This window comes from Desmodus rotundus, chromosome 9, assembly GCF_022682495.2.
Source record: "Desmodus rotundus isolate HL8 chromosome 9, HLdesRot8A.1, whole genome shotgun sequence".
In the NCBI taxonomy this organism is placed as follows: Eukaryota; Metazoa; Chordata; class Mammalia; order Chiroptera; family Phyllostomidae; genus Desmodus; species Desmodus rotundus.
The window spans coordinates 102,507,623-102,530,417 of NC_071395.1; the positions used below are offsets into that span (position 1 = coordinate 102,507,623).

Consider the following 22,795-nt stretch of genomic DNA (forward strand, 5'->3'; position numbering starts at 1 on the left):
TTCCGACAGAGTAGTAAAGGACTCTTGACTATCACATTTTGCCCTGCCTCTCTCCACCTCTTCTAAGACTCCTTGGTGTGGTTTCCATGGCTACCCCCAATCAGATTTGGCTTCCTGCGAAATTGGATTTCAAAGAAGGACAAGGCTTCAAAGGAATTTGTCCATTTAACAGAATGTCATTAGGAGTGAGGCTGACTGCCGAACCAGGTTCCTCAGATGATTAAGGAGGGGCTGCGCTCCTGTGTGGAGGCAGGTTTCTGTCTGCAATGAGAAACCTTGATGCAGCATGACAATGCCGTATTGGAATCTGCCAGTCACCCCACTGCACACTACCCAGCTCTGCACCTCCGTCTACCCCCGTCTCTCTAACACCTAGAGTGAATGTGGAATACCTGCTCCCTGAGTCTCTGCTGCATCCCTCAGTATAAGTAAGCTATGACAGGTAATGAGGCCCGAGAAGATGTGCAGTTACCTGGGTTTATTGCTCCTTATTCGACAACTCATTAGCGTGTAGCCTATGTTAGCCTCTGACAAATATCCTTAAAGAAGAGGGGGCGACTGTCAGATTTCCTTCAATTGTTGAGAGGGGAAGCAAGGCCAAGGGCTGGGGTTGCATATAGGAGGGACTTTCTTTCCTTTGCAATTTTTTTAGAACAGTTCTAGATTTAGAGAAGAATTGCAACCATAGTAAAGTTACAGTACTCGTATATCCTCCTTGTGGGTGGGTTGTGTGACCCCGAAGAGCATAGACCTGAAAAGATGCTCGAAGCTACTGCATCCCTTAAAGGATCAAGCCCCCAAACTTGGAGACTGTATCTCTGAAGGGGAAACTAGGCCAGGGGGCAGGCATGCCACCGTGCGGCCTTCTAGACAAATTCTCCTTGCTGCTCCTGTTCTCGTGTCCATTGTTACATCCATCAGTCCTTCCCCGGAGGCTGCTGTAAAAACTGATTCACTCGTCTTTTCCCTGTGTCCTCTCTTACCACCCTCAATCATTCCCACATATTCTGGAGGCGGAGTCTGATAACAGAAACTCCATTTTTCTCAAAATCGGAAAAGGGTAGAGGTGGAGGGAGGTGTGCAAGATCGCATCCTCTACAGGGGCTGAGGTTAGGTCACTCCCCACTTCGCAATTTGTCACGGGCTCCCCTGTGCCCATTCAAGCGAGTTCGAAACCTCCTCTGACTTTCACGTTCCTGTGCCATCGTGCTTCCATTTCCTTGACGACCACAATTTCCCTACACCACCCAGTAAAAGAGGGTTATTACGTGTTCCCCAAGCAGGAGGCTTTTCGGTCTTTGCCTACTCTGGGTTCTCCACCTGGAAAGCCCTCCTGCCTCTTCAGCGTCTGGGGTGTTCAAAGCCCATCTCAAATGCCACACGAAGCATTAAACACGTACACTCAGCACTTCCCCGCTTCTCCCTTCTAACACCCATGGCACTTTATACTTTCCTCGTGGCACTTGGTCTACTGTACTTCATCTCGCCATGTCACGGCGCGCGCCACACCAGGACGTTGACACCTGCTGCGCGTGAATGAGGGAGAAAACACGCATCTGTGATCTTGTCCTTCACGTTCCTCCCGTTGTCACCTCTGGCAGGGAAAAGCCTGGGTTCCTCTCTCCCGCAGTTTTCTCCCTGGGTTATCCCTTCCCTTCCTCCCATCCTTTCAGCCTTAAGGAGGAAAGGACACTTTAGCTCCCTGTGTCCATCGCTTTGACTGTCCCACATGTTGGTGGCTTTGTGTTATCGATGGGGACTTTCATTCATTCCCTTTAAACGTCCTGGTTTGCCTGCAAGAGCGAGCGTTCTTCGCCGGTTCCTGGGTGTGGCCGTGGGGGCCGGACTGGGGGCTGAGAGCCGCTAGACTCGCGGGGACCAGTTCTTCCCCAGATTCCGCTCTCCCATCCCGCTGCCCTGCCCCGCACCGGCGCCCCATCCCGGGCAGCAGTGTGGCTTTACACCTGCCCCTTGAGGTCCACTGTCCGGCGCTCAGGCTGCGAGGTCTCCCGGAGGCGAGGCTCCTTGAAGTCGCGGTTGGTCCTTTTGTTTCAGCGGAGGGTCTGGAGGGGCACAGCTCGGGCGCGGCCCGGCAGAGCGCCCCCCAGGCTTCCTCCCCCGGGGCGCAGGCCGGGGCGGCGCCAGCGTGGCGCACAGGTGTCCCCTCTCGCCCCGGGGCGCCCCCCGCCCGCTGCGCGCGCCGCTTCCTGCCGCCGCCCCGCCCAGCTGCCCGGCCCCGCGGCGCCCGCAGCGGGGGTACAGGTGCCTCCGCCGCCCGCCGTCGCCTTCCTGCGCGCGGGCCTCTGCACCAGGCCTTCACGGCCCCTCCCGCCTCACCCGCGGCCTCCGCAGCGCCCGGCCAAATGCAGGCCGCCGCCGTCCTCCCCGAGGAGATACGTTGGCTCCTGGCAGGTAACGCCGCGGCCCCCCCGGGCAGCCCCCCGGGGCCGAGCGCGGGGCAGCAAACCGGGTGCCGGCGCCTCGCGAGCCCGGACCTTCTTTTCAGCTCCGCCACCCACCACCTTCTGGAACCTCGAGGCTTCCAGAATCCTGGATGCCGCGAAGCCAGATTTTCACGCTGCCACCCCAGCGGTCCCTTCAGTCCCCTCAGTTCCACGTTCCGTCTTCTCAGGGCGTCGCTACCCCTCCACTTAGCCTGCCAGGCTGCGGAACAACTTCAGGCCAGGTCCTGCCCGCCCCCCTTCCCGTGCCACCTGGTGTGGTCGCCAGCCTGTCGCTTTCCCCTGGGGCTTCGCGCCCGCCCCCCACCCCGCGCAGGTGACCGGCGTCTCTCCCGCCCACAGCTGCTCCCCGAGGCTCTCTGAGGGGCTCCCCGGGGCCTGTGGTCAAGGCCTGGGGGCTCCTGTGAGTTTTCGTCAGCGCGGACAGCCCGGCCTCCCTTCACCAGCCCCCAGACTTGTGGGGTCTCGTCACTCTCCGGGCGGGCAGGCCGGCCCTCGGCGTCCCACCACTTCCTGTTCTAGAAGGGCCCGCGGGGGCGTGTTCGCCCGCAAGTTCTAGTGCCTCAGCTGCCCTGGAAGAGCTCGGGCGGCGCTCGCGAACACTCCGCGCAGCCTCCTGACACCCCGAAGGGCTTTTTGCGGACGGGCGGCGGCGTGCGCCGCGTGCGCGCTTCCGGCGGTGAAAGTTACAGGCCGTCCTGTAACTGACCTGGCGGGGAGCGCAGGCCCGGGCTCTGCTGGCGCAGGGTCCCGGGAGGCAGCCGCTCAGAGTTAAGCATGTTGGCATCTCAGTGACGTTTTTGACACATATTTAACAGATGGCCTGCCTTGGGCAGGTCATACTTTTGGCAAGTTGGGTTTTGGTTTTTGTGTGTTTTTTTTGGCAGTTTCTCTTGATTTAATTGGTTTTATATCTCCATTACCTTGTTATCTTGGTACAAATGCCTCCTAATCAAATATTTGGCAAGTCCTCTTGGTCTCTGTTTGTAGCCCTGTTTCCATTCTGGATTGTTTCTATGTAAAAGCTGTCAACTAGGTATTTCTTTTGAGGTGAAGTTTCCAGAAATCTGTGACCGGAATAAACGTGAAATTTCGGAGTGGGAAAGTGTTTGCAGGGTAGAAGAGCATCGTGTGGGTGTCCAAGAAGAGGCCATCCAGCTCTGCCTTTGGTTTACTATTTGGTGTGCAGAGAAAGGCTGTAAAGGTTTGATTTCCAGGAGGGAAGGAGCTATGGCGAAAGTTTAATTGTGCCGTTGCATTTAAACTTAAAGATGCAAAGTGATTCTTTTTACTGGTATCTGTCATTTTATGAGAGGAAACCTATTTTACAAGCTTGTTAAGCTATATTTCCATTTTGTGTGCAGCCCTGGTAGAAAATTCCTTTTTTATTTTCAGAGACTTTCAATGAAATCCACTCCTCCAACATTTTTGATGTGCAGTTCTTCGTTGTTCAGAACTGACACTTCGGTAAACAACTCATTTCTGCACCTGCCACCTTCCTTTTAGCTTAGATTATTTTCTTGTTAGCTGACTGCTTTTAATTGAAGTCTTCAGATCTCCTTCTAGAGCAGAACCTTTGTTTGCTGACAAGTAGAGCAGGGGACGAATGGAGATTAATTGCAATTAGAGTCTGAATCTGCAGTGGAGGAAAAAATGTAAAGGTGGGATTCCACCGATAATTCTGTTGAAAAATGCGGGAAGAATATGTTTTTGAAAGGTTCATGTAATCACAGCAACATATTGGTTATAGGTTTTGCTTTTTATGGAACACTGTCTCTGGTGTAGACCAGCAGAATTATTCATGGTACTACAAGCAATTTGTGGATATTAGAAGCACATAATGGCTATCAGTTTAGCATATGTTGCTGTTTACTTGTCCCCCCCACCCCCCCACACCCCCACACCTCTTAAGGTTGACTGTGGACAATTAGGTCCTGATCTCTACATCGTCACTCAGTGGAGGGAGTCCCAGGGTGAGAAGGCTGCCACTTGAGTGCTGCCACATGCTGTGGGGGTGGAGCTTCCACAATGAATTACTACTTTCATAAACCAAGGCACGAGCATTTGCACAGTGATTTAATGCTAGCCATCACAGCCATAACTTAAGCATTTATTTATTTATAACCATACAAGCATAAACGACAAGGGTGTTTTTGACATAATGTGTATGCTTTAAAAACTAAAATATGCAAAGCATTGGGAAAGGTTAATGCCAAAATTTTGCATAATGAAGAAGGGAGCAGAAATTCTGAAGGTCTAATATTAATTTCTTTAAGGATAACATTTTAAACTTTTGAAAATGTTTCGTTCAACCCAGAAACTTCACTTCTAGGAATCTGTGTTACTGAAGTTAAAGGTCATCCTGATGTCCATGAGTTGAAAGAGGTGGGGCAATGTATGAATGAATTATGCATGTTATGGAACATTTTGCATCCATTAAAAAGAATGTGGTGAATATGTAGATAGATAGATAGATATGCTTGAAATGTATCCATAACAGATTTTTAAGACTAAAAAAGCAAGGTGCACCATAATATATGTACTATCCCATTTTGTCTGAAAACAAAGAAACTACCTGCATCCCCCCTCACCCCCCAAAAAACTCTTTATGTTACGTATGTTTGTGGAAGCCTAGGAAGAAATAAGAAAGAATATATGCCAAGCTGTTAACATTGGTTTCCTGGGCAGGGGAGTGAAAGGGTGGGAGAGAGAGAGTATTAGTTCTATTTCATATATTTTCGAGTTGTGAACTGTGACAGTGACCATGCATTACATTTGTAAGCAGGAGAAAACAACTACTAAGGTTATTGAAAAGAAAAAGGAACAAACAAATAGAAGCTTGGAGAGATCAGAGTGCTAAGGGGCCATTAACTAGGATTGTGATTATATTTTTCTCCCTGTGGGCATGTGGATTTTTTTTTTAATTTAATGCTTTCTTGGATTTTTTGCAAATGTTAAAGCAGGGGGAAGCTTCCAGAGTAACTCAGGAAACAGCTTCCTCAGCTTGACTCTGTCAAGCTCTCATATAGAAATAGTAACTAGTCACTATCAGCAAGTAAGTACCTTATAGATAAGTGAAAAGAAGGCTGCTTACTGCATTTTTGAGAGAGGAGGAAATACTCAGGTCTGTTTTCAAATAATCAGGCTGCAGACATGGAGGTTATCTTTTTGTTTTTGTTTTGTGATAACCATGCTGAAAACAAAAACAATGGCGTGCTGGCAGTTTGCATAATCTTTGTTCCACAGATATAAACATAATCAGTTTCTCTCTTGCCTTTCCAGCCTGGCTTTTGAAATCAGAAGTATGAGAGAAGGAGAAAAAACAGTGTATCTTGCGTGATGATGGAACGGGGCCTACTTACTTTACCCTAATAGCTAACAGAGCCCAACTACCTACAAAGTACCTAAATCTTGCTTGGAATATGGATGAAAGCCAAAATAACATCTACAACCTGGCTGCATTTAGTAGCAATTGCTGTGCTAATACTGATTCTGATATGCCTATGGTTACTTATTTTTAAACTTCCTTGGAAAGGAGCAGTCATTAATCATTTCCTTCCAGATTGTTCTCCAGATTTGTATTGGTTGATGCAGCCAACCATAAAATCCTATTAACATAGTAGAACTCCAGTTCTGAGGAAGTCACAGGCATGACTTGCTCTGGATAACTGAGGATATTTTCTTTAGACTCTCTAACACTTTTATTGCAAACATTTGTGATCATTTTCTTCCTAAAATACATTAGGAACTTTTCTCACTTCCTTGATCGACCAGTTGTTATAGTGAATAACTGTTATCATTCTTTCGGAAATACATTGAGTTTTTGTAAATACATTGAGTTACATTGAGTACTTACGTTTCCGCCATAATTACACCTGGATTGCTTTGTGAATGTCTGTCTGTTTTATCTGTTTATTTTTGTCACTTTTTTCCTACTCTAAGGCCAGGTTTGTCACTTTATACTGCTCTCAGTATATCTGTATGCCCAGGGCTACTGGAACATCAGATAATCAAGTTTGTTGGAATTAAGATATGTGTAAAAGAAGGCATGAAAGATGTGGCCTTCGTGACTTGTATTTTGGCTGCTTTTAGAGTATTTTTGCTTAATTTTTGATACCGGGTTGTCTTCTAGATAGGTGAGGTTACTGGTGAGTTGATTTCTGAAAGGCAAGCTGTGACCATACTTCTTGTTTTAAAAACAATCATTTTTTATTATTACTCTATTACAGTTGTCCCAGTTTCCCCCCCTTTGCCCTCCTCTGCCCATCCCACCCCGTTTTCTTTTTTATGTTAGATTTTTCCGATTATAAAAATAGTCATGTTCATTGTGGAATATTTAGAAAACACATAACGATGTACAGTCATCCATAGTTAACAACTGTTAAATTCTCCTGTATTTCTTGCAGGTTTCACTATAGCTTCATACTTTAAAAGTTGGGACATATTGTGTATATAATTTTGTATAGTGAATTTTCCACTTACAGTTTTTCACTTGCTATGATCTCCTGAGCGTTTTCTTAGATCATGAATTTTTTTCTTTTGAATGGTTTAGAAATTACACGTTCTGGCCTTATTCCACTGGTAGTTTTACCTTGATGGCTTAAAAAACAAAACAAACAAAAAACTCCATGTCTTTCTGACTAGCAACATTAAGAATGAAATAGTACCTTTGACTCTTTTCTCCAGTATGAAATTGCTAATATAATCTGAGATTTTAGACTCAGAGCTATTAATGTCTTTATTATGTATCTTATATTACAAGAATTATTTTTTGACATTTTTGTAATCTTTTTAAACCATTGTTATCCTACGATTTTTGTCCTGTTTAACTTGTTTATCGCTTGTTTTTTTGTACCAGGCCTTTTCACACTTGAACCCTTGTTTGAATTTCTTAGATATTCAGACTATGCAAATACAGTAGCCACCAGCACATGTTCGTATTTCCATTTAAATTCGTTAAAATTAAATAAAACAAAAAATTCAGTTCCTCAGTTGCACTAGCTACATACATTTCAGCTGTTCAGTAGCCACCGAGGCTGTTGTTTTGACTTTTCTTCTTTCTTTTTATTAAATTTATCAGGGTGACGTTAGTTAATAATATTATATAGGTTTCACGTATACATTTCTTTTCTTTTTTTAAAAAGATTTTATTTATTTATTTTAGATAGAGGGGAAGGGAGGGAGAAAGAGAGGGAGAGAAACATCAGTGTGTCCTTGCCTCTTGAATGCCCCCCACTGGGGACCTGGCCTGCAACCTAGGCATGTGCCCTGAGTGGGAATAGAACCTGCGGCTCTTTGGTTCACAGGCTGGCGCTCAATCCACTGAGCCACACCAGCCAGGGCTACATTTCTATGATATATGATCTTCATATTGCATTGTGTACCCACCACCCAAAGTCAAATTGTTTCTACCACCATATATTTGAGTCACTTTACCCTTTTCTATTCCCCTACCCCCCTTCCCTTTGGTAACCACCATACTGTTGTCTGTGTCTATGAGTTCTTGTTTTTTTGTTTGTTCATTTGTTGCTTTCAGTTTTATATCCCACATATGAGCAAAATTATATGGTTCTTAACTTTTTCTGTCTGACTTATTTCACTTAGCATGATATTCTCAAAGTCCATCCATGTTGTTGCAAATGGCAATATCTCATCTTTTGTATCAATATATATGCACTACTGTTTTGGAAGGTGCATAAAATCCTAGTAGATGACGATCTAGAATATAATACTGAGAGAATTTCTCAGGAAGAGTTCTTTGATACTACACTTACTGAGACCCTGAAGGTTTGATATCTGTCTATCTAGTTTCATATAAACTTTGCTGTGGGCATGAAGTTCTAGGGTCATACTCTCCCACTTCCTCCCCCTTCCTTGCAACTCAGCCCCCAGAATTTCTCCCATTATCTTCTGTCTTCAATTTTGTGGAGGAAAAGTCTGATGCCAGCCTGATATGTTTCTTGTATAACACTTCCTCCCACTTCCTGCCTGGATGTTTATATGATATTTTTCTTTGACCTCAAAAATGTCACTAGATAGTTTCAAGGTCTTAGACTTTTTAACGATTTTGCCTGGTAGGTAGTGAACACTTTTAATCTGTAGACTCAGGTCTTTTTTTGTTTGTTTTTAACCTTCACCCAAGGATATATTGAGAGAGAGTGGGTGGGGGGAAAGCGGAGAGAAAGAGAAAGATCAATTGGTTGCCTCCTGCATGCGCCCTGACCAGGGACTGAACCCGCATCCCAGGCATGTGCCCTGACCGGGAATGGAACCCGCGGCCTTTGGGTGCACTGGATGACGCTCCAGCCAACTGAGCCGCACCAGCCAGGGCTCAGGTCTTTCTTTAACTTGGGAAAGTTTTCTTCTGTTATCATTGCTTTTACCCCACCTGCTTTATTCTGTCATACTGGGGTTTATATAATACATAAATTGGACCCTTAATCTACTCTTTCATATCCTATATTGTTTCATCTATCCCGGACTTCATTATTTTTTAACATGTCCTTGTAGTGTTCCCTCATCAGTCATTGTTTCATTTTCATTTTCATGTTAGAAATTTTCTAAACATTTCTGTTCTTTAATGATAAATTTATTTCAGAGGGAGGCATTTTGTCTAGTTCTTCAAGGTGGTCTTTTCTTTTTGAACTTCAGTGTTTCCTCATAGGTCCTGCCTATTTTCTGTGTGGTCAGTTTGTATAAATTCCAACCTTCATTCTGTCACTTTCTTACTAGCTGTCTGACTTTGAATCTCAGTTTCCTCATCTGCAAAGTGGAGATAATAATAGCAACCTATCTCATAAAATTTATATGAAGAATAAAGGAATAAATATTTGAAATGAACTTAGAATAGTATCTGGAATATATTAAACACCATGAAGTGTTTGGTAAATAAAATGAGAAAAACTTTTTTTTTCTTTGAGGAAAACTTCCAGACATGGCCTTTTGTGTTATTGGTACTTCTCTAAATTAAGGGAAGTTTGTAAAGTTCTTTCAGGGTCTCCTCTATTTCCTTTCTTCCTGGGGATTTTGGATCAGAGTCCAATTCTTTCCAGGAGAAACTTCATGGAGGAAGGAGAGAAGTTAGTTCATGGCTGACTTATAAAGATACGTGTTTCCTACCTTGTTACAGAATGCTTTTATGCATGTGTGTGTGTAAAAATAGTATTTTTGTAAAACTGTCAATTAAAAAAACTACAAGGTTTACTCTCCCCCTCTCCCCTTTTCATTTGCTAATTTTAAAAAAGGGTAAAGTTGCTCTGGCCGGTGTGGCTCAGTTGGTCGAACATTGTCCCTTAAAGCAAAACATTACCAGTTTGATTCCCAGTCAGGGCACATGCCTGGGTTGCGGGCCTTGTCCTGGCTTGGGGCTCATGTGAGAGGCAACCATCTGATGTTTCTCTTGCATCAATGTTTCTCTCCTTCTCTTTCTCCCTATCTTCCCTTCTCTCTAAATAAATAAACAAAATCATTTAAAAAATGGTAGAAGTATTTGAGCTTCATTGTGGGTATAGCCTACATGTTAGGTGGACCACCCAGCTTTTTGATCTCTAGGTAAGATCGACTCTCTGTGGAAGCCCCAACATCTCCTCAAGATCTGGGTAATTCTCAAGGAGCGTTCTCAAGGTCACCTTTCCTTCTAGGCTCCCTTGCTTCCATACATGCTCTGTGTCCTGGGTGGGCTGTGTAGTCCTAACTTAGTGCTTGCCAACTGGGATGGTTTTGTTTCTCCAGGGACTTTGGGCAGCACACGGAGACATTTTTCATTGTCACAACTGTGGAAGGTACTACTGGCATCTAGTGGATGGAGGCCAGGGATGCTGATGCACTTCCTACAATGCACAGGACAGTCCCCACAGCAAAGCATTATCCAGCCCCAAATGTCAATTGTGCCACAGTCGAAAAACTGTGGCCTAGACATATGGTTGTCCTCGAAATCCACAAAAGTCTACCCACATGAAGCCCCTGTGAGTGTAGAAGACATCTGTAGAGATTCAGGGGGTGCAGGGTGAGGCAGGAGGGGTTTCACATTGCAGTAATGCAAACGATTTCAATTTGAACATCGGACCTTCTATTCCTAAATGCCCTTTTGCCACCGCAGTCATCAGAGAGCACCCTCTGGCCCTTCTTCACCTGGTGTGGTTCCCATCCTGATGCCTTCTCACTGGCATTTTCTCTCTTTATCCTACCTGGAGCAAAGTTTTTAAAAAGATATGTTTTCTCTGGCCATAGGAAAAGACAGTTTATTTATCTGTCTAGTCGTTTAGGTTCCCAGCAACACCCACACACAGAGAAGCAAGTTACCTTTCCAAACAATGACAGTTCTTGCTCTGCGAGGAATTTTAGCGCCAGCTATTAAGATAATAACATTTTTACCTCATGACATACGTGTAATACTTAACCATTTTTAATCATTTTAAATATGGGAAAAATAGGTAAGTTTCAAGTTTTACCATCATCCGAGAATCTTAACATATTGACATAACTATCATGGATCTAATTTTTTCATGTTATAAACCATTACACCCTACAGAAATCCTATAATTTCTGCTACATTGATTCATATTTATTTCCCCTGTGTTTCCAAGTTCATTGCTTGCTTTTCTGGTTTGTCAGTGCTGCATTATAGGTTAGGCGATTATAACAGATGGCTGTGCAGGTTTGGAGTCTTTGAGTTCCACTGTTTAATTTTACTGTTCAGCTTTTCATGGGAAACAGGACAGCTGTGGGCTCAGGAACAGAGGTCTTAGCATCGGAGAGCGAGTTTTCCTGAAGGCTGAGGACCTCGATAAAACCATTTATGAATTACTTAAATTCTTACCTAGGGTCTCCTCCTAACGTTGTTGACATTCTAATGCTAGTTTGTTATAAGGAAATAAAATTTTCATTCACATAATAGGAGCTTTACTAAAATGTGTTCAGTGCCACATATTTATAATTACTTGAATCAATACTGTAGTTGAATTAGAATTATTCTAATAATTGAATTAAGGTATTACTTATAATCCCGTATGAGAAGTATGCTGGGGTATTTAGCTACAGAAAGTATCTGTTAACTACATTGTAATAAACCTCCTTAAAATTACACTTCCTTTAAAATAGTTTTCCTTTCTGATAACATTGTTTGCGAGCCTCTTTATTCCTTCCTTCCTTCCTTCCTTCCTTCCTTCCTTCCTACCTTCCTACCTTCCTTCCTTCCTTCCTTCCTTCCTTCCTTCCTCCCTTCCTTCCCTCCTTCCTAGCGTTTTTATTAAAATATGATTTATGTACATAAAATGCACGAATCTTAAATGTTACAACAGGGTGATTTTAATATATGTATATACCTTTGTGATTACCACTGGGATGGAGACATAAATGTTACCAGTGTCCTAGGAACTGTCCTTTCCAGTTCTGGAACTTCACACAATCAGTATGATCTCTTTTTTGTCTGTTCTCAATGTAATGTTTTCTAGATTTATCTATGTTGTTTCCTGTATCGGTTTTATCTTATCCTTTTTGCATAGTAGTATCCCATTGTGTGAATATCCCACAGTTCGTTTATCCACTCGTCTGCTGATGGACACTGAGTTTTTCAGTTTGGGGTTATCATGAATACAGCTGCTATGAGCATTCTCGAGTAACATGTTTTGTGAGCATGAACACTCATTTCTCTTGGATAAATATCTAGGAAGAGAATTACTGGGTCATAGGATAGGCATGTATTTAATTTTATTAGAAACTCCAAACAGTTTTCCAGAGCGATTGCGCCTATTTCACACTCCCACCAGCAGGTGTGAGAGCTCCCTTTGCTCCACGCCCTCACCAGCACTTGGTACTGCAGTCTTTTTATTGTTCGGTGTTCTGGTGGACATTATGGTCCATGTATTTTACTTTTGATTACAGAAATAATTCATGAACATATTTTTGTTGTAGAATAATTGCATAACAGAAATATATGGACAACTTGGTTATTAAACACAGCAGTGTTGAATATTTTTCCATGTGAATTTGTCTATTTGTCTATATTTAGACTGCTGCACAGTATTTAAAATTTTATTTAACTGTTCTCCTATTGGTGGATGTTCTATTGTTTCCAAATTTTTTATATTTATGCAGTGCTGTAGAGAACATAGCTGTATGTGCATTTTTGTGTACCTATGCAAATATTTCCATAGGATAGATTCTTTTTTTCCATTTTAAAAATTTTATTGTTGTTCAAGTACAGTTGTCTGCTTCCCCCGCTACCTATTCCCCCCACCCCAGCCATCCCCACCTCCCTCCCTTGATTCCACCTGCCTTGGTTTTGTCCATGCGTCCTTTATAGTTGTAGGATAGACTCTTAGACTACCAAATGTAGACTGCAGAAGTATTAATCCTAGATTTTTAGTCTGGCCACTAGTGACAACTTAATCTAAAGTACTTTCTGTGTTTTAGTTTCTGTTTGTTTCTCTGTGCTGTGAGTATGTAGGTATTGTAATTTGTTTTCTCTTCAGGAGGTAGGAGAATTAAAAACATAAATACCATGTATCTCTTGGTCATGGGGAAGAAACAATCAGCAGATTGAAGCAAACCATATCCAGAATATGCAAGGTTTAAAGCAACTTCTAAACAAATGGGAAGTTATTTCCCTCCATTGTGATACTTTTATTTAATTGGTATGAAAAAAGACAAGGGTTCCAGGAAGCCTTCCGTTACTAGGGTAGGAAAATGAAACACTGAAGTTTTAGATGTTCGATTTTAGTGAGATATTTTTGAGTGACTGCAGAAGTCCTAATGGTGTGATACCTTCAGTGTTAGAGTGACAAGGAGTCAGAAACGGTTGTTTGTGTCTACTGGAAGCCATCAATGAGACTTCGTAGAAGTTGGATTGGCCACCATGCTGGCTTCTTCTGCAAAACAGCAAACTAACTTAAAGAGATAGTTGTGATGTTTAATTTAATGTCCAGAATACCCAGATGTCTAGAATGAAATGTGGTTTTCTGTTAGTTTTTCCAGGGTGGAGATTGTGTGGTTTGGCAAGTGTGGTTTGCTGGGCATGGCAAGGTGAGTAGGCACAGTCTATTACTAGAAAGGATGTCTTACTCTTACTCTTTTTTTTTTTTTAAAGATTTTATTTACTTATTTTTAGACAGAGTGGAAGGGAGGGGGAAAGAGAGGGAGAGAAACGTCAATGTGTGGTTGCCTGTAGTATGCCCCCAACTGGGGACCTGGCCCGCAACCGAGGCATGTGCCCTGACTAGGAATCGAACCTGTGACACTTTGGTTCACAGGCTGGTGCTCAATCCACTGAGCCACACCAGCCAGGGCTCTTACTCTTACATCTTTACTCCCTACAGTCATCAGTCCAAACAGAGGGCTCCTGGGAGTCTCTCCCCACCTTTGTCTCCCCTCTTATCTTCCCTGTAATCCCAACAAACCTTTTCACCCCCCACCCGCAGGCCCCACACAGGGTTCCATCTCCATCCTGGAGGGGAGAGGTCTAGTCTTTAAGGCTTTAACTCCTTCGAAGTGTTCAGAATGAAGCATCTACAAGATAAACATTTCATTTTATCAGAAAAAAACATTAGGTGTCATTGAAAATGTAAGCAAAGATGAGGATGAAGTAGCATCCTGCTCCTAGAATTTTTTTTTAATATCCATGAATAGTTTTCCAATGTTTACATAGGTTTTTTTCTTATAGAACAATGTTTTTATGGGGGAAAGACCCAAGTTTTTAAAGGTGTATTCCAGGCCAGTCCATTAAAAAAAATGAAACAAAACAAAACAAAAGCCACCTTGTGAGTATTATACCTGAAGAAGAGGACTATAAACATGATATTTGGATGGGGGACAATCATCTATCTTGGGACTCCAGAGAAAGCCTCTCCGTCCTGAAGCCTGGGTCACTCTGTGGGAACCCACCGTTTCTCTACCTGTTCCCTAATGCCAAGCTCTGCTAGTATTTGAGACTGGGGAGTGCCTCCAATGGGCAGGGCTGGGAAAGGAGTGAGTTGCTGGGTGAGAGCCAGGTTTGGGTTTAAGGATTTGGGAAGAGACCATTTAAAGCGCCAGAATGAGAGCAAGAATGGGGCCTCACCTAGATGGGAGGAGAGGACCAGTGGAAGGACCCTCAGGGAAAGAAGAGAATCACTTCTCATCTCTTTCTCTTCTCGTGCCTCCTCATCTCCAACTCCATCTCCCATTGAAAGTAGGGCTGCCAGCAGGCTTGCAGGTGCTGTCATAAGAGGAGGAGGGTTGGGAGATGGGGTGCGGAATGATGGCAGAAGCCAGCAGAAGGTTTTGAAGTAAAATGACAACAAAAGCAGCAGCGGCAGCAGTGAGAGAATGGATATTTCTCTGCTCATGCTCAGCCAGGACAACCATTTGCATTTAGAGAATATTTGCAAATACTCAGAGACTTCTTTTCACTAAAGAGAGGACCTGAAATATTGCCCAGATTTGAACTTCATAGAATTAATTTGATGAGTCATTTAGCCTGTGCCAACAGCCCTTTCTCATATAAACAAAAATATCAAATGTGTAATGCCAGGATAGGCAGAAACTTATGCTCTCCTTTTAGAAACGTGAGTTCTGCTTTAGTAGTTCAAATACTTTCACAGAGTATCCGCTCTAGGAATACTTTGATTGGTGTTTGGTTAATGGAATTGTTTTCAGCAGCTTTGGCCATTCATCCTGCCTCCATATAGAAGGTTGACTGAAGCAAACTTTTGAGTTGTAGAAACATATATCAACAAAAGAGCATTTGCAGCTGTTAGGGAACACGGACTTAAAATTTTTTTATTTTGGTGTATTAGGAGCATTACTTAGAAAACAGATGGAGGCAACCGTTATCTTTTAGTGGTTTGAAAAATGTGATCCAGAAGAGATCATTCTCCTCCAAATAAAAGAGTAGCCTAATAAATGGACGGGGTTAGGGATTTGGGAGAATGTCAGAAACTTTCACTGGTTTACAGAACCTGGTGATCTTGGGTGCATGCGGCTGAGTCAGAATCTTTTCAGATAGCCTCATGTGCTGCAGTGGTATTTCCCTGGGATGTGATGATCATGTCATGCCTCCAGTGTTCCCCACGCCCTCTGTTCTGCTGTTCTTCTGTCTTTTCCGTGTTCTTACTCTACTGTTCCTAGAATGAATAACCTACTTAGAAGCTGAGAAATCTGTGTTCTAGGGCAGCTGAGAATTATAATAGGAAGATGCATGTTTGCCAGAGCTGTGCCTACCTTTTAAACATGGAACTTAAAATAATTGTATATTACTTTTATTTTTTAAATTGTTTATTGTTGTTCAATTACAGTTGTCCCCATTTCCCTCCATTATTCTCCCCACCCTACCCACTCCCATCTTCCACCTTCAATCCTCCCCCATCCCATTGTCTTTGTCCGTGGGTCCTTTATACATGTGCCCTTCCCCTTCAAATATTGTATATTGCCACAAGCCTGCGTTACAAAATAATCTTTCACCCCTGTCCCTCTTGCCCCTAACCTTTATGTTCTGCTCTCCAAGGTGAAATTCTTTCAGTCTCTTTCACTGAGATCTGTCACTTCAGGACCTTTGCACATGATGTTTCCATGCTTGTGCCATTGTTTTCCTCATTCCACCAACTCCCCATCTCCTTTCCACCTGCAAGAGGCATACTTGGCCTACTAATTTGGGCCTTTCAAATGAAAGATCAGTTCCGAGAGAGGTCTTCCCTGACTTACCTTCTTCTATAGACGAGGTGCTTCTACTCTGGGCCTGTGCCCCTGTCACTTTTCTTGTTATAACATATCACAATTTATTCTAATTGCCTACTTAAGTCTGTATTCTTTGCTAGACTCTAAACTCTTATGATAAAGTTAAGATGTATTTTGTTCACTTTTTTAGTAACTAGAATGCAGTAAGTACTCAATATATATTTGTTGAAGAATAAAGACATTTAGAAAAAAATGTGGCATATTTATGGTGTGCTTCTGATTTTGCCCTTTCTCATTGGTGGAGGACATTTACATCACAGGTTTTGCTCACTCACCCGTTGAAGGCCATCGAGTGTTACAGACAGTGAGTGCTGTGATGTTAGAGGTGCCTCAAGAGTGTTCTTACGCAGTTAGTGATGGTTTTCACAGTGGGTTTTGCAGTTGCAGGAGCCTAAGACATCTTGATGCAACAGGACATGTTTATAGAACCCTTAGAAGAGATCTTCTAAGAACTCTTAAAGAAATCTTATAAAACTCTTCAAAGGTTGATCATTTATTGGAAAGCCCACCAGACAGAATGGTGAGCTTGGTTAAATACAGGAAGTGATATACTGAGGAACCTTTGAAAATCTCTCATGTGGTCAGTGGTGAGGAGTGTGTTTCTGAGCAGGGCACTTATTCAGGCACCTTCAGTTCACAGTCACCCTAAGTGCCATCGTCTCCTAAATTGAAAGGCCAATGTGTTATATATGGGTCTGCAATTTTCTTTCCTTAATGTATTTATGAAGTTTTGATATCAAGTTTATGCTGGCTTTATAAAATGAGTTGGAGAGTATGTATAATACTAGATATATAATTCCTTACGTAGCCGTTTCTTTTGATTATCGATGTCTTCTTGGTTCATCTAGTAAGTTGTGGGTGTATTTTTAGATCAGATTAAAAAAGAAAACCAATGAGACAGATGGAAGAGGTTGACTTTGTGTCATTTTATTCCCCTGAGTAGCTGACACTTGCAGCGGAAGGAACAAGTGCTTAAATTAACATTAGATTAGTCCTAAAGTGTTCTGCAAGGAAGCCTTTCAAAAGAGTAATTTGAAGTGAAACTTAAAAAGTAAAGTCATAATAAAAATATCAAATTGTCCTTAGTGACATCTCTGGGGGATAATTATATCCTATTGATTCCCTTTTAACAACTTTAGTATACAAATACAATTACATAGGATACTTTACCTATAAAAATTTGTTAAGGGGAGTAGAACTTCACAATAATACATACACTCATCATCCAGAGGAATAAAGTGTACTGTTGATCCCCCACGGAGTTCCCTTCATTCCCCACTTCCTCTCTGCCTGGGTGGTCTCCTTTCCTGTTCATGACCAAGAGCCAGCTCAGCCCACTACCTCCGAGTGGAGTCGGGATGAGGAATAAAAATTAAAGTCTATCTATCAAAATTATGAGTAATTCTACCTTATGGTTGCATAGTATTTGTATTTTACATATTTTTTCTTACTCTAAAATATTTATTTAGAAAAATATGGAAAAGTATGAAGATCTTAAAAATGTTTGTAATGCCACTACCTAGAGACAACCGTGGTTAATATTTTGGTTTTTATTGCAGTACCTGAGTGGCCTGTAGGGAGAATGCAATAAAGGTTGGGTTAATGTGTGAATTTAACCCAGTCCCTCCTTTTTTTCCTCCCTCAAAATGTTAAGATTATACCATATACCAATTTTTAAAAATTAATAGACTTTATTTTTTTTTAAGTTTTAGATTTACAAAAAATTGAACAGATAATAAAGAATTCCTCTATTTCCCCTTCCTCTCAGTTTCCCCTATTATTACATTTTATATTAATATGATATATTCATTATGATTAATGAACCAATACATTATTAACTAGAATCCATAGTTTATTCAGTTTTCCTTAGTTTTTACCTAATGTCCTTTTTCTGTCCTAGAATCCTATCCTGCATACCTCATTTAATTTAGTTTCCTTAGACTCCTCTTGGCTATGACTGTTTCTCAAACTTTCCTTGTTTTTGATGACCTTCACAGTTTTGAGGAGTGCTGGTCACATACATTGTAGAATACCCCTGTATTAGCATGTGTTTGATGTTTTTCTTATGATTAGACTAGGGCTATGAGTTTTGGGGGAGGAGGATCACAAGAGGCAAAGTGCCATTCTCGACACATGTCAAGGGTATATACTATCAACATAATTTATAACTGTTGGTGTTGACCTTGACCCCCTGGCTGATTATTGTTTGTCAGGTTTCTGCCCTGCAAAGTTACTCTCTGTCCCCCCTTTCAGTACTGTAGTCTTTGGAAGGAAGTCTCTATGTGCAGCCCACATTTATGGGGTGGGAGGTATGTTCTCCCTTCTTCAAGGTGAAGTATTTGCATAAGTTATTGGGACTACTTCTGCACTGGAGATTTGTCTCTACTCCCTTGTTTATTAATTTATTTAGTTACTTATTTATAGCAGTATGGATTCATGAATACTTATTTTATACTTTGAGTTATAGCCCAATATTGCCTTATTTTTTACCTTACTCCAGCTTTGACTGTGGGGAGCTCCTTTATTTGGCTCCTGTGTCCCATCAGTCAGTCAGTCTGTGTGTGTGTGTGTGTGTGTGTGTGTGTGTGTGTGTGTGTGTGTGAGAGAGAGAGAGAGAGAGAGAGAGAGAGAGAGAGAGAGAGAGAGAAAGAGAGAGGCTTCCTCACTTTCTGGCACACTACAAGATGCTCCAGGCTCATCCTGTATGTCTCTTGCCCCAGGCCTAAAATCAGCCATCTGGCCCAGGAGCCTTGGTTCCTTTTATTAAAGATTGGCATTAGAAACCAAAATTTGGACACTAGGTGTGCTCATTTTACTGGGATTCTATTTAGGCTCTGTCAGCTGACAAAGCAAAGAAATATATGTGTGTAATAACCCCACAGGTACATATAACTACTAAAATTGTATATATAAGCATCTGTAGCTATATAAAGTTAAATGAGTTCTTACTGATGTCTCCAACTCTAACTCATTCTATACTCCTCTCCTTTTTTTGTTCTTGCTGCTTGCTCCTCTTCGTTTTACTCTAACAGTGAGCAACCTGGCTCCAACCAATCACCATCCATTTGTTGTTTGATTAAAGTATATGCATATACAATTTAAGAATTGTTTACCCATACACCTATGAGAAACAACTTTATTGACTAGAGTCCAGTATTTATGTAACAGTTCCTTTTGCCTTTACTCTTACAGATGCTACTCATTTCCAAAGTCACTTAGGGCAGCACCCTTTCCACATCCTCTTTAGTGAGTTTATTTCACATTCTTTCTTGAGTTCCTCCAACCTCCTAAATGAGTTTTTGAAATTCGAAGACATTAAGGTTCAATCTGGGTTGTAGATTTCTAGGTTTTGACAGATACATAATGTTATGTACCCACTATTGAAGTGTCATTCAGTATTGTTTCACTGCCCTAGAAATCCCCTGTGCTTCACTATTTTATCCCTCCCCTATTCCTCTCAAACCCTTTGCCAACCACTGATCTTTTCATTGTCTCTATAGTGTTGCCTTTTCCAGAATGTCATATAATTGGAATTATACAATGTGTAGCCTTTTCAGATTGGCTTTTTTTTTACTTAGTAATACGAATTTAAGATTCCCTCATGTCTTTTCACATGAGCTTGAGCTTTCAAGTGAGCTTGATAGATCATTTCTTGTTAGTGCAGAAAAGCATTCCCCTCTCTGGATGTACCACAGTCTGTCTATCCATTCACCTACTGACGGATGTCTTGGTTGCTTCTAAGTTTTGGCAATTATGAATAAAGCTACTATAAACATTTATGTGCAGGTTTTCGTGTGGACATAAAATTTCAATTCAACTGGGTAAATTCTTAGGAGTGTAATTACTGGATCATATGGCAAGATTCTTTAGCTTTGTAAGAAACTGCCAAACTGTCTTCCAAAGTGGTTATACCATTGGTATCTTGAAAGGAATTGTGTTGAATCTGTAGATTGCTTTGGGTAGTATGGACATTTTAATGATGCTAATTCTTCCTATTAATGAATGTGGTATATGCTTCTACTTATTTGTATCTTCTTCAGTTTCTTTCTTTCATGTCTTAAATTTTCTGAGTATGTTTTTTACATCCTTAGGTAAATTTATTCCTAGGTAGTTTATTTTTCTTTGGTGTAATTGTAAATGGGATTGTTTTCTTAGTTTTCCTTTCTGATAGTTCATTTTTGGTGTATAAAAATGCAACTGATTTCTAGGTATTTATTTTGTATTCTCCTACTTTACTGAATTCATTTATCAGTTCTAGTAGTTGTTTGGTGAAATCTTTAGGGTTCTCTGTGTATAATATCATGTCATCTGCAAACAATAACAGTTTTACTTCTTTCATTCCAATTTAGATGCTTTTTATTTCTTCTTCTTGTCTGACTGCTGTGGCTAGGATTTCTAGTGCTATGTTGAGTAAGAGTGGTGGAAGTGGACATTCCTGTCTTGTTCCTGATCTTAAGGAAAATGCTTTTAGTTTTTGCCCATTGAGTATGATGTTGGCTGTGGGTTTATCTATATGGCTTTATTATGTTTAGGTATGTTCCCTCTATTCCCACTTTGCTGAGAGTTTTTATCATAAATGGTGCTGGATTTTATCAAATGCTTTTTCTGCATCTATTAATATAATCATGTGATTTTTATTCTTCATTTTTTTGGTGGTGTATCCCATTTATTAGTTGATGAATGTTGTGCCAACCTTGTTCTGGAATAGATCCTGCTTGTTTACGGTGTATGATCTTTTTAATGTATTGCTTGATCTGATTTGCTAATATTTTGTTGAGGATTTTAGCATCTATGTTCATCAGGGATATTTACCTATAATTTTCTTTCTTTGTAGGGTTTTTTTCTGGTTTTGGAATTAGGATAATGCTGGCTTCATAAAGTGAGCTTGGGAGTCTTCCCTCCTCCTGAATTTTTTTTGGAATAGTTTGAGAAGGAGAGGTGTTAGTTCTTCTTTGAATGTTTGGTAAAATTCATCTGTGAAGCCATCTGGTCCAGGACTTTTTTGTTGAGAGTTTTTTGATTACTGCTTCAATTTCATTAGTTATCATCAGTCTGTTCAGATTTTCTGATTCTTCCTAATTCAGTTTTGGAAGATTGCTCATTTCTAGGAATTTATATATTTCATCCAGGTTGTCCAATTTGTTGGCATGTAGATGTTCATAATATCTTCTTACAATCCTTTGTGTTTCTTTGGTGTTAATTGTTACTTCTCTTCCATTTCCGATTTTATTTATTTGGGTCCTCTCTCCTTTTTTCTTGAAGAGTCTGGTTAAATATTTGTCAATATTGTTTATCTTTTCAAAGAACCAGCTCTTGTTTCATTTATCTTTTGTATTGTATTTTTAGACTCCATTTTGTTTATTTCTATTCTGATCTTTATTATTTCCTTCCTTCTACTCACTTGGACTTTCTTTGTTGTTCTCTTTCTAGTTCCTTTAGGTGTAAAGTTAGCTTGTTTATGTGAGATTTTGTTTCTTGAGATATGCCTGCAATGCTATGAATTTCCCTCTTAGGACTGCTTTTGCTGTGTCCCTTAGATTTTGGGTTGTTCTCACTTTCATTTGTTACAAGGTATCTTTTAACTTCTTCCTTGATCTCATTGTTAACTCATTAATTGTTTGGAAACATGTTATTTAGCCTCCATGTTTCTGTGTGTTTTTCAGTTTTTTTTGGTGATTGATATCTAGTTTCATATCGTTGTGGTCAGAGAAGATGCTTGGTATGATTTTAATCTTCTTAAATTTATTGAGATTTTCTGGCCTAACATGTGGTCTATTCTAGAAAATGTTTCATGTGCACTTGAAAAGAATGTATATCCTGCTGCTTTGGGGTGAAATGCTCTGAAGACATCAATAAATCCATCTGATCCAGGGTGTCATTTTAAGGCTGTTTCCTTGTTGATTTTCTCTCTGGAAGATCTATCCATTGATATCAATAGGTTGTTAAAATCCCCAACTGTAACTGTATTACTGTTGATCTCTCCCTTTATGTCCATCAGGAATTGCTTTGTATTTTTAGGTGCTCCTATGTTGGGTGCATAAAAATTTACAAAGGTTATATCCTCTACTTGGATTGCTTTTTTTTTTTTTATCATTATTTAGTGTTTTTCTTTGTCTCTTACTGTAGCCTTTGTTTTAAAGTCTATTGTGTCAGATATAAGCATTACAATCCCAGGTTATTTTATTTTAATTTGCATGAAATACCTTTTTCTATCCCTTTAGTTTTAATTATTTTTAGTCTAAAAATAATTTTAGACTAAAATTATTTAGTCTAAAACAATTTATTTGCATGACATTTTATTTTGTTTACATAATACTTTATTTTTGAAAATAACCTTTTAAAGGGGAAAAATGATACCCACTGTTGTAAAACTCAAAGTGCACATAGAAGCATAGATAAGAAAATTTAAATAACTTGCGATCTCACCACTATGAAATATTTCATATCTTTTATATTTTTGTGTATTTGTCATTACTCCCCTTTATTCTGCCTTATTTCTGTGCTTTCTCTTTTTCCTTGATTGTATTTGCTAAGGGTTTATTAGTTTATTGGAATTCCCCCTCACCTCTGAAAAATCCCAGCTCTTACATTTACTTAACATTTATACTGTTTTTTCACTATTT

At 40.8% G+C, this 22,795-nt stretch overlaps 1 protein-coding gene across 2 annotated transcripts in view; it reads left to right on the forward strand.

Annotated features, from left to right (window-relative positions):
* Window positions 1–1,689: 1,689 nt before the first annotated feature.
* Window positions 1,690–22,795, forward strand: part of SKAP1 (src kinase associated phosphoprotein 1) — a 265,799-nt gene continuing 244,693 nt past the window's right edge. The window contains exon 1 of one of the 2 annotated variants that reach the window (XM_053910585.1): window positions 1,690–2,412. In XM_053910585.1, coding sequence (XP_053766560.1) covers window positions 2,364–2,412 — 49 coding nt within the window. In that variant the 5' untranslated portion in view covers window positions 1,690–2,363. The remainder of the gene's footprint in view (window positions 2,413–22,795) is intronic. The other variant, XM_053910586.1, reaches the window with a different exon arrangement.